General features: G+C 41.1%; 1 protein-coding gene across 1 annotated transcript in view; it reads right to left on the bottom strand.

The window, feature by feature from the left end:
- The window catches only part of LOC142200252 (tumor protein D52-like), a 135,190-nt gene extending 123,160 nt beyond the window's left edge, over positions 1 to 12,030 (bottom strand). The window contains exon 1 of the mRNA XM_075270473.1: positions 11,900 to 12,030. Within this exon, the coding sequence (XP_075126574.1) occupies positions 11,900 to 11,918 (19 nt within the window). The 5' untranslated portion in view covers positions 11,919 to 12,030. The remainder of the gene's footprint in view (positions 1 to 11,899) is intronic.
- Between the last annotated feature and the right edge of the window lie 1,181 nt (positions 12,031 to 13,211).

Genomic DNA, 13,211 nt, shown 5'->3' with positions numbered 1-13,211 from the left:
CAGAAGGATTGGAGTAAGCCTACATCCACAGAAGATCTGAGCTTACTTCTCCAAGATGGCAGGAACAATCTCCCTGCTGATTCCTTCATAAAGTGTCTGCAAGTGTACCAAGCAGAACTGATGGAAAGTAAAGGGCAAAAGTCACACTAAATATAGATGGAATTTAGATTTTGCTTTTGTTCATTCACTTCATTTTGTTGATTTAGAAAAAATAATCTATTAACACTTCTATTTTTGAAAGCACTCTTACTTTCCAGCAGTTTTTTTCCCCACACCTACCTAAAATCTTTGAACAGTACTATATAGTGCTAATTCTCTAGTCAGTTATAATGTAATGTAATGTAACCTACAAGTCGGGGACAGGGCCCACCCGTCGGGGACAGGGCCCACAAGAAAGCATTAATATTTCTAAATGTACATACTGAAGATGATGATTTTTTTTTCTGGTCACAATGCGAACTCTGAAGCAATTACTAGTTGAGACATTTCCTCCTGTGTTGGACATTACTGATCTTATTCTATGTGCAGCCAGTAAGTTCCCTTTTCTATGAAAGTGTATTCAAAGGAGATAAAGTAGAAAGAAGGCCCCGATGTCAGTCCTGATCAAAATACTACATGGGACATGTCCCATCTTCATTATACCGTTCCCTATGTTCTAGGGCAATGAATCTATATTGCCAAGCCAAATAGTCTTGTGTGTAACTCTTGGGCTATACACACTGAATGGCCACATTATTAGAGACATGTGCCCTTTCAGGATTGAACCTTCCCTGTATTAAACAAATGACAATGCAGTGCGACAGAACATCATGTCAGCAAGTTTTCCATGGATCAATTTCAGTGCACGTCCGCATTATACAATAAAGTGATTAGAGCGACTTCAAACAAGGCCTTGTCATTGCTAGACTATCTGGGCCAGTAGTTCATACATGGCCAGCCTTTGGGGTGTTGTCAGCAAAAGGGACTCCTGTGGACATTTCAATGGGCTTTGCAAGGCGGAATCTGTCTGAAGATAAGAAGCATCATGACCTTCTGCCCTCTCTAGCTGAAAAGTGATGGAAAATTTTGGGGACGTTTTCAAGGTTGATTCCCCCTTGAAATCCGCCTGGAAAAACTCTGTATGAATCTTCCCTAAGCCCGTTTTGCATATGAAGTATCTTGATAAGGAAGCACAGTATTCTGAGAACCAGTTAGTGGAGAACGCATCAGCATTTTAGTAGTTAACTAAACTCGATGAACAGGTTTGTCAATATAACAGCATAAAGCGCCTTTTGCACATGTTATCCACATCTAGGAACTGTTTTCACAGGTTTTATATCTTACAGCTCGCAGACTTCCTGTCTATGGCGCAATAACAAGTAAATGAAGCCCTGGAGAACGTATAAACAGCAATTGAAAACTACGAACCACAACAAACGCTTGTACCAAATAGATGCTTACAGAACAAAATGCAAGCAAGTATACTGAAATACTATGTACTCAATGATTTATAGCTGCCAGGTCAGTGCTAATACTAAGAAGATTGTTCCTTCAAGGCCATATAACAGAATAATAATATATATCTCAAAGTACTTTAAGAGAATTAACAAAAATAGGTTCATTGTTTTAGATTATACTTTTAGGGTATATGTACTTCTGTAATATATTACTGTGTATTATCCTGTATCTGTATTACTATGCTGCTGTAACATACTGAAATTTCCCCACTGTGGGTCTATTAAAAGATTATCTTATGTTATCCATTTTAAAGATGACCCTCCCCTTTTGTATCGTATGGTTAACTTAATAATGTTACATATAGTTACATACCCTGCATGTATTGCGTTTAGAAATAAGCATATTTTTTTGGGCAACCACGTCATTACATATAATACAGGTTTGCATTTCTGGTTGGTTATAGTACAAGTCTCCTGCAGCTGTGGCATAATAATGTGACATGACTGTGTGCATGATGCCCATACTGCGATATAACTGTGCGCATGTTGCCCAAAATGCGACATGACTGTGTACGTGATGCCTGTACTGCGACATGATTGTGTACATGATGCCCGTACTGCGACATGACTGTGTACATGATGCCCGTACTGCGACATGACTGTGTACATGATGCCCGTACTGCGACATGACTGTGTACAAGATGCCTGTACTGTGACAAGACTGTGTGCATGATGCCTGTATTATGCAACCATTGTGTACATTAGCTCGCTATTGTGACATCACTTTTTGCAACATCTCTGTTCTGCGGTTGGACATTACCCCTACACCAGTGTGTCACCCTGTGCAATAGGCTGTATTATACTTTGACATTGTTTTCTAAGTATTTCCTATACTGTGACATCGTTTTGTGTATTATCCCCGGGTCTACGTCTATGATCCCTGGCACAATCCTTACCAGACATTGTTCTTGGGTGTGAAGAAAGGGGATGAGCCATGCTAAATTTTGATTCCCCATGCTACTGACTTCCCCTTATGTGATGAGCAGTAGAGTCTGACAGCTGCTCACATGTTCCTCAGAGCCAAACATGAATATCACTTAGAAGAACTCGTATCCAACTGTTATTTTATCTAATGCTTAACATAATTCCCGCACCTTATAATATTCTACATCAGCAACATAAATATTCATAAAAAAGTGTAATGGTTAAATATGATCAAAGACAGTGACCATATAGTAGATTGTGTTTCCATTATAAATTCTGCAAGATGGTTAGGCCAACAAGAAATAATGATCAAGGCAACTTATACTATAAAGGGAGAGCGAAAACCAGAATGATGCACTTGACCACTCATGCAAGAGAGTCAACAAAGGCCGGACAATTACTGGCAGCAAGAAAAGAACTCGTGCCAACCCCACCCACCCCATGTTATCAGCCAGAGCCGAGACACGTCTACTAAACCCACAGCCCTCACATGACTGCGATGAGAGGCGGCTCACATGAGCAAACACTCTTATCCCTCGCACAACATGCAGTAACATGGTGGGTTATTCTCCCAGTGGTCATATTAGAGGGGAAGACGGATCTGCTCATTCATTTCCTGCTCTATAATCTTGGCTTTCCCTGCCAGGTAACTGCAGGGAGCATTTGTTAGTCAAGACTTTGGCTGCTTCACAAGTCGCTCCTCGGTCATTTCTGTGCTATGAGGAGGCAGATAGGTGTATTATAATAAAATAATGGTCAGGTCATCACGTATAGATACTGTAATACTAACAATGTCAACGCTCTCAGTTATTATTTATTTCTGCCATTACCTTCCTGGTAAAAACCTAATTCAATTCTCCCCGTTCAGTTCTCTCGCCTCCCAGCAATGTATAATGTGCCCCCTCTCGTCTCCCATTATTGTTATTTAATGACCTTGGAAACCACCCAACAGGTGATCCGTCCTGCTCCTGAATCTGTCCTGCTGCGACCCCTGCCCTGCTTGGAGAATGTCCGATATTTCTAGTCAATGTTACATTTCACATCGGGTCGCCTATGGTCTGCTGCTGCGTGCTATTACTTCTGCTGTATCCGCTTATTCTATACTTGTGTTACATCAGGTCGGTGTCACATACTATCCATTACACAACAGGAACAACATTTCAGAACAAATATGCAATAACAGGTGATTCAATATCTTTATAGTTAAAGGGGTTGTTGCAGAATTTTGGATTTAGGACCAGAGATGAGCGAACCAGTTGGGTTGAACCAGAGACAACCTGAATTTTCCAAAAGTTTCAGGTTCAAATCAGAAGCAGAAGAGAAGTTATTATTAGAGATGAGCGAGTAGTATTTGATCGAATATCGAATAACATTATAGTCTATGGGAAAAAACAGGAAAGTTGTTCCGGATTCCATGGAAACCAAAGTTCGACACATTGGATCCTCCAAGTTTAGGAAGTAGCAGGACGAGGAGCACGAGGAGGTTTTTGCATTGAATTCAATGGAATTTTCCTGCGTGGTATTCGACCGATACGAGTATACGATCGAATAGTCGTATTCAATCAAATACTACTCGCTCATCTCTAGTTATTATATTATATATATTTCCCAATCCTTTTTTAGCCATACTTGGCTTTGGCTCAACAAAATATGCAAAAAACAAAAAAAAAAAAAACAAACCGTGTTTCAACAACATGTGCCCTCAGCTTAATAGTTCCAGTGGTTGGTGCAAGTGTAGAAGCAGCAACGAAGCTTAAGAATGGCCGACCAAACAGCTAAAACTTTGCATCCTTGAACCGTGGAGGAGTCAATTCTTCCACTGGTATTTTCTGCAGTGCTGCCTGCTGATGACTTTGGATTTAGGCCCCTGGACGCTATGTACCCCCATTGGCCCTAGCGGTTTTACCTGCTTGTGTTTTTTTTTTTACTTTAATGAATTTTCTAAGCCAAACAAACCCTTTACAACAATTTCCAAGACAGACAATTAATGACCTGTCCTTAGGCCATTAATTTGAGAACGGTGGGGGTCCAACACCCCTGGCCCCACACGGATCATACGTTTTTGAATAGAGAAGAAAGCAGAGGGTTTACTACATTGTGCAAAGGCCGAGTCGCTATTACAGCTCAGACCTCATTCATTTAAGGGAGAGCCATGGTGTAATAGTGCAGCCTGACCATTATACAGTAGGATTGGTCATGTCAATGATGGACAACCCCTGTAAAATCACATCCTCCACCCTGACAATTCTTTAACATTTAGTCTATCCATAGATCTTATCTTGGGTTATTTCTAACTTATTCTTATAATATGCCTTCATTTCATATGTCATCCCTTTACGATTAGTAGAGTTCTGACTTTTGGTAACCACCAAGATCTTGAGAATGAAGGGACTGTATTGTTTCGCTGGTGCGGTGTTCATTTACTGACTTTCCCTGTATAGCTGTGCCCCTGGCCACCTGCTGTGCAAGGAGTTGCACTGTGGCCCCATTCAAGTGGATGGGCTAGCAGCAATTCCTTGATGGTTCAGAGCATCGCTATGCAAGGAAAACTCAGAATGCAATACAGTTACACTGTAATCCCTTTATTCTCTGGATCGGTGTGTGTGTGGGGGTGGGGGGTGGGGGGGGGGTCCCCAGAGTCGGAATGCAAAATTCGTAACGCGGCTCCTGCCTTGATCCACTGACATAACTGGTATACTTTATGGAGCAGAGGGACCAATGGAGGCCGCTACCTCTTCACCACCTATAACTACACCCCTATCCAGAGGTCATATGTCATCTATTATGAATCTCAAATACCGGTATACCTAACAAGCAAGGGGAGAACATGTAAATTCAAACCCAGGACTCCAGCGCTGTATGGTACCAGTGCTAACCACTAAGCCACCCTGCTGATATATTAGGTTATGACATCACTTTATATAAACCAAAAACCCAGGAATATGTTGGATTCACCAAAGACCAATTCCCAAAGACACATGTAGCCTGGCGTCACCACCATCCCACGATGTCCGCTGGTTCTCAGCCCTCATTACGTCTTATTATCGGTATAATGTATGGGTTCTGGCCGCTGTGGAGAGATACAAGGACTACACGGACTCCTAGACTCAGATATTCTGTATCAGAATACAAAAGACTTGTTTTATGAACAGATTTCTTTTTAATGATGGTTACATAATTGCAAACTTCAGTTGCCAAGACAACGCACTGAAAAATGCATAGAAATCTAAATTATGATCCAAGTCACACATGGAGGTATTCCTATATGAGGTTTTATCAAGATCGTACTTCATTCCTTCTACTGAGATCAACAACTATTAAGGTGCGATTGCACGGTGCGATCATAATGTGGCTGAGACATGGCCCGAAAATACTGGGCCAGCTGCTATAGGGTTCCTTTAATTCTTTACAAGTTTATTAGTGTGTCTTGGGGAAGGACATTGCTTTTGACTCCTCTAACTTGTAAAGAACCCTTTTCTATATAGATGCCTAAACCTACACCCTTAAAGGATGCCCCCCATCCCTTTATACACAATAAATTAAGTAGCCAGTTTATGGTACTGACACACTGAACCAATATTTTTTTTTAATGCTCCATACACACATCTATGTATCACAGGTCAGTGTATGGGGCTGTGAGGACTAATCTATGGCACCCCATTGACGTGGATAGCACACTGGTCACACAAATGCACTATTGCTCCAGACACAAGGTGGTCTCAGGGGGCATTCAAGCCCCCATTCTCCTGATTGCTGAAGGTTCCCGGCAGTCGGACACCCAGTGATTTGACTCTTATCCCCCATCTACAGTGTCTTCAATAGCAAAACTCCTTTAAATGACTGTGTGGTACCCTAGAAACCCATGCCACTTCTACCACAGAATACTCAAGCAGTGCGTTTGTAGTGGCATCTGTGGCCGCTGGCATGGCCGCCCAGTTTTTGACGGCTCAGAATAATTGTATTCTAAAGCTCACAGCATATATCAATAGGTTATGACATGGGTAGATCAATAGTGTACATATGCCATGACAAATTAGGATTCGGAAGTCCAGGTTGTTTGTAGGGCCATAGCGAACACACTCCATGACACTAGGTAGTGTACTTTATGTGTAGAGTTGTGTGACAACAAGCTAATATGAGGTTGTTCTTCTCACTACCATCAATGGTTCACTAGACCAATATGTCACGCACAAACCTTCAGTTTCCTCAATGCAGTATTTTCTATGACTAGAAACAAGAAGTAAAGCACTTAAAAAAAAAAAAAAAATCTACAAAAAGTTATATCAATGCAAATAATCTGCCACATTGTACACATTAAAACTCCTTTGCGATGGTGACATTTTAAGAGTAACTCCCCATGTATGGGGAACGTTCACTCAAATGCTATAAACTGCCCAACGTGCATCACTTTGTTGCCTGTATGGTCATGGAAAACAATAACATTCAGTTTCTAGATATAGGAAGCGAGCGAGCCGTACATGCGAGCGCTTCCCATTCACTTCAATGGGAGCGCTCGTAGAGAAAAAAGCAGCCCATTCATTTCTATGGGGAGCGCTCGTATGCCGGCTCCCATTGAAAAGAATGGGATCTTCTTTATACTCGCTGATTCTGAACGTGTTTAACATTCAGAATCAGTCAGCGTACCCGTAGTGTCAATGCACCAACTGTTAGTAAATCCAGGCCTCTGTTTCTCTATTGCCAGTAGAAATCTGTATATCACTTCTCACTGGAGTACTGACTTTTGGACACTATAATACAGTAAAGCTGAGGCTAGGGCGGGTGCTACAAACCTTTATATATTGGGCATTGTAAAACTTAGAAGGGTTTTTCTGGTGTCATATTGTGATCCTTCATATAACAACAAAATCACTTTTCTGATGCCTTAAATGTAACCATTCGTAGCGATCCCCCAAACTCTGCTTTCCTGCATTATACAAGAGTCTGATACAATAGAGAAACCGACAATGTGGATTTCACAGAAATCCTTGAATAACGGTCAGCACATGCTGGTTCTACTAACAGTAACTTCTCGAATTGGAGGGAATTTACTATCCCTTTTATGCCAGAATACTGGCGGAGATGGGAGTAGTTGTAGCATATCTTTGGCTCATGGCCTCTTTTTTGTGCCAAAGACACATTACCTTTAGAGATGAGCGAACACTGTTCGGATCAGCCGATCCGAACAGCACGCTCCCATAGAAATGAATGGAAGCACCTGGCCCGCTTAACCCCCACGTGCCAGCCGCTTCCATTCATTTCTATGGGAGCATGCTGTGAGCGTGCTGTTTGGAACGGCTGTTCCGAACAGTGTTCGCTCATCTCTAATTACCTTGATTTTTCTAAGCCACGCAACACCATTTTATGAAAATGGGAAAAGCAGAGTAAAAAGTAAGGCAAACCAGGGCTGGGGATGTGTCGGCCCGACAAATTTACTAGGACTTACACCTCTTAATAATGCAGACAAATCTTACATGCAAAATGCTAGCCTAGCCTTGATAAATTCCCCCCAATAAGTCCAGCACTACTAGCACACTTGGGAATAAAAAAATACCATCAAAACCTTTTATGTTGAATTAAATTAATGCAATGCAAATAATCTGCCACATTGTACACAATAAAACTTCCCAATGATGAAGACATTTTAAGGGGAAGTCCCTGTAAATGGGAAACTTTCACTATGAATGTTACAAACTGCCCGATATGCATCACTTTGTAGACTGTATTGTCATGGGAAAAGCTGATGACTCATATTCAGTCAATTTTAAGATGTAGGACACAAACAAAACGACTAATAGACAAGAAGAATTCTCAAGCCCAGAAGGATCGATATTATGTGAACTTAAAGACGCACCCGTAGATTTTTTTTTTCAATTTATATGGCCTAAAAGCCTATCCTCTTCTAAGTAATAGTTGTCTACTCACAGCGCCTTACCTTATCCTCATATTTACCTTCTTAAGCAAGTCACATGATAACAGTGTGACTTTTTTCTAGCATGGATTTCTGTGTAAACAGGAGGTCTTGTCCTGTTGCCTGCAAATACTATTGAGAATTATGAAAATTCACTAAGGATTGATGTTCTGCCCCAGGTAGAACATTTCTAAATAAGGAGTGTCCCCTGACGAAGCTCACTGGTAGGTGGGTGAAACGCGCGTCGGGCGTTTTCTTACTGGTAAGGATATGTGTGGATACTAGCTATCATTATTGTCTATATGGATTTTTTTTTACTGAGGTGGGTTCCATTTAAGGTTTACATTTTGTATGGACATGTTGGAAATGTTTTTTCCCTTCTTAAAATAATGATGTTACCTATGGTATGTGAACTTTACCCTATTTATGCTAGTTACATATGAATTATGGCTGTCCACCATCCTTACACCAGATTCTGATCTCTGGTATTAATCGATTATTATATCTCCCCAAAAAACTATGTGTATGTAAATTATTTTTTGTGTTCAAATTTTAATAATACTTAATAAAGAATATTTTTGATATTTAAGACAATCTGTTTTGTGTGGTAGTCTTGTTTGAGTAATAAATAAGGAGGATGTCTAACCAAGCATTTAGAAAATCTGGTATGTACAATTGAGACACCAAGAAGCTGCACCCGATACCTAACTTTTTTGGTTTATATAAGTTCTTACCACTGACTATGCAAAAACAAAGTAAATACCTGGCGTGATCTAACTGGCATCAAACGTCCATAGTGATGTGTCAATCATTGTAGTAAAAAATGCAATATCAGTAAAATGCTAAGCGTCACTTACGGACATAGAAGTGGCCTTAATACAGAATCCAAAAAGTCCTTCTTGCATTGGTGTGAGAGATAAGTAGATGTCATATTAATAATTCCTAGTTAGACGGCAGACAGAAAGGTTTCAGGTAATCTTTTATAATCCTTATCCTTTCACTGACAGCAACAACCACCTGCTACAATATTAGGAACTGGAGGCAACTCCCAAAGTGAACATGTGCTTGTACTTCATAGTATAGTCTGCTACTAGCTCCAAGACTCGTGCACATGTTGCGATTCAGGATTTGTCCCACATCTAAAATATGGCCCCTCCGATTCGACACCATGGTTAATCTTAACGACAATGGCAAACATTTGTAATGTGTTTTTCTCAAAGAGGACTTTTCACGTCCTCTGACATCTTTAGTATTATATACCACTAGAAAGCAGACCAATATTTTGGGACCGTTATCCCTCCACTGTCAGAAGGTTGGGCCTTAGAGCCTAGCATCAACGCTGGGCGGTCAGGAACGGCCCCCCATGACATTACACTTTCATAGCCTTGTACTGTCGCGGGGGCGTTCTTCACACCCCAGCGATGACGCCAAGCTATAAGGTTGGTCTTTCTGATAGTGATGGGATATTTGTAAATAAACTAACAGCACTGATATCTCTGGCACCGGGGCGATACCAGCAAAGCTGACTTTGATGCACAATAATCTTTCTAGCACCATATAATACCGTCAAAATCAGAGGACACGAATGGTCACACTCACAGGAGACCAGAAATATTTGGTGGAGTTCTTGGGTGGATCCCTAGATTGGCTTATCCGCTCTTGTTGTCCTTTGTACAGACCATCATCAGCTAAACCATTGGTAACCGATCCACTACCGTTACTTATATCCTTCCCTCAGACATTAGAAGGTCTAGTGGAGTCTTCCTGCTGAAATCACATAGTAGACGTGTTTCATGTCAATTGTAAATGTAACGTCTAAAGAACAAGTACTGCCACTCTGTCCACTATACATACCGCTACAGCCTGAATTTCCTGTATTGATTATATAACATAATGCAGGATTATACCAAGATAACATCACCGCAGGAGAAAAAAAATATTAGTCATTATAAGATAAGGAAAGAAAATTCCAGGTGGATTAGTCAGAAATGAAGTTTCACCATTTTCTTTCGCAAGTAACGAGAAGGCCCCACCAAATCGGAGCCGACGCATCAGGAGGACTTTAGTTAATGCCATCAGAAATATCAAATTCATTGGAAAGACAGTAAAAATTCAGTTACACAGGTAGAGGTTTGGGCACAGCGTGTACTAGTTAGTAATCTATCCTGTCAATTGACACCCATTTGATTTGGCCTTTCCATGGGCCGACGCAAACAGCATGGGGGTGGAACCTTCACTACTGCCAGTGTTTTGTCTCCCATGCAGTTCAATTACGTCAGCAGTTCTGCCAACCAACGGGCATTTTATGCCCCAATAAACTCGATAAGTAAGCGTTCATGTGGGTCAATGATTGGGTGCAAACATTCGGTCTGAAGTCTTAAGTCCCATGTAAATGACTTTTCCACTAATGTTAGTGCAGGTGATGTCTGACTTTTCGTGGCTGGACAGTGTGGGTCACAATGTGACTCCACATTAGTGGAGAAGTCACAGGGCAATCTGATGATCTTTGGTCTCATGACAGGAGTCGCAGCCAAAATTGCCATGTAGTCTTGGCTGCCCGTTGACTGTAGTGGAGTGGGATTGCAGTGTGACCCTACATTCATTTGAATTGCTATGTTCAGGATATGGACAAGCATGCCGTAATGTGTCATATAGTCTTAGCATTGGATAAAATTTTGCAATTTTTTTGACAATAAACACCACAGTACCAAAAAAAACCAAGTAACAACCATTAAAATATCTATGACTGCCTGTACTTCACTGAATACCAGTAGTGTACAAAGCACAGACCATACGTAATCCCTCGGTTAAAACCTCCTGGATCTCGTAGGCGTAAAATATGTTTATACAGAATTCACATTTCATAACTCCAAAAATCCTGTACACGAATACAGACGGCTCGCTCAATAAACACGCCATGGAGCCGTATGCCAGACACTAGCATTCCCCAGGAGGAGGCTGTGTCACAACCCAGTCTATACCCACAGCTGTCAGCACATGCAGACAAGGGGAGAGACATCACAAACAATGTGCTGGAGGGTATGGGATGGATGAGGAGACAGGGGACAGGTGCGAGATGTTGCAAGGGTTAAGAAAAGGGAGTGAGCACTTATGTACTGAGCCATATTCCTGCAGTCTGGCATAACCCTGCTGTTTGTCAGGGATGAACTAACTTTGGTTAAACTATACAAAGCAAAAACGGAGGAAAACCACAGATGTGTCACATGTGATAGCGGATACACAAGTGTAACAAGTGAGACACGTCAACGTTACATATGTGCAAAACATATTCCGCCATGTGCAAACCTAAAAAACCAGGATCACCTGTCCCATCCCAGACATAAGGAGTTAATACCCCACAGGGAGGTAAAAGGATAGCCCATATTATAACATGCTAGCGGCACAATGTATACAATGTAGTAGTGCACAGCTTCAGGTAGCTACCAGACCTGCCAAAAAAATTCAGCCGATAAGAATAGTTATTTCGGATAGAGTTATTAGTATAACGCTCTTTTAACCCTTTCCTTCTCAGAGTGCACAGTTTACAGGGGTATCCGCCAGGATCACTTACCTTGCTCCGTACTCTCCATGTCCGCTGGCTGCCTGGTACTAAGCAGTAACAAGTCCACACTCCAGTCTCACTGCTCTGCCTTCCACTCCCAGCCTGACATCCCCACCTTCCTCTCCGCCCCCAGCCCAGGCAGCTCAGGCATGACAGCCTCGCTCAATGACTTCCATTTGCTTTTTTTTTTTTTTCTGTCAACTTTACTAAAACAGCTGAACCGACAAAACTTTTGCAGCTGTGTGTAATAGAGGGAATCAGTGTGTATTGTATGTGGTATAATATCACTGCGGGGCTGCTATGTTACTTCACAATGTGATAATGTACTTACATGTAGTGTTATATCACTGCCACATATACATGTGGACACAGATATAGTACACGCTCATACATGAGGATATTACAGGTGCTCGTAGGTTATGTGGACACTTAGTAACCTTGGGGCCTCAATGCAAAACTTGTAACGGGGCCTCCAACCTACCATGAACAGCTTAAAGGGGTCTCCCATGAATATAATCATATCTATATTTGTAGATAATTAGAAGTTAAACATTTTTGCAACTATAAGTAATTACAAATTCTGCAAAGTTTTAAAGATTTTCTCCTACTTTCTTAGTGGTGACAGTCTGTTATCTTGATCAGTTGCCAATGGTTATGGCCACTAATGCAGAAACTTTCTATGGTCTGGGACTTGTCAGGAACCCAGCTATGATTTTCTTATTGTAGCTGGGTTATCATGCAGGGACACTACATGGATCAGAAGATATCCCGGCCACAATAAGGACATCATGGCTGATTTTCTGGCCTTAGAAAGTTTCTGCATTAGTGGTCATAACCATGGCAACCAATCAAGATAACAGACTATAACAACTAAGAAAGTTAGAGGAAATCTTTAAAACTTTGAAGAATTTTTAATTACTTATGTTTGCAAAAATGTTTAACTTTTAATTATCTACAAATTTAAAAATAATTATGTGCATGGGAATACCCCTTTAAGTAACAAGTTCAGAAAAGTTTATGATTATTTTGGTCTCTTTACACACAGGGATAATATACACAGTGATGTCACAGTACAGGGATAATATACACAGTGATGTCACAGTACAGGGATAATACACACAGTGATGTCACAGTACAGGGGTAATACACACAGTGATGTCACAGTACAGGGGTAATACACACAGTGATGTCACAGTACAGGGATAATACACACAGTGATGTCACAGTACAGGGATAATACACACAGTGATGTCACAGTACAGGGATAATACACACAGTGATGTCACAGTACAGGGGTAATACACACAGTGATGTCACAGTA

Source organism: Leptodactylus fuscus, chromosome 4 (assembly GCF_031893055.1).
Source record: "Leptodactylus fuscus isolate aLepFus1 chromosome 4, aLepFus1.hap2, whole genome shotgun sequence".
NCBI lineage: Eukaryota > Metazoa > Chordata > Amphibia > Anura > Leptodactylidae > Leptodactylus > Leptodactylus fuscus.
This window is presented reverse-complemented; position numbering and strand designations above follow the sequence as displayed.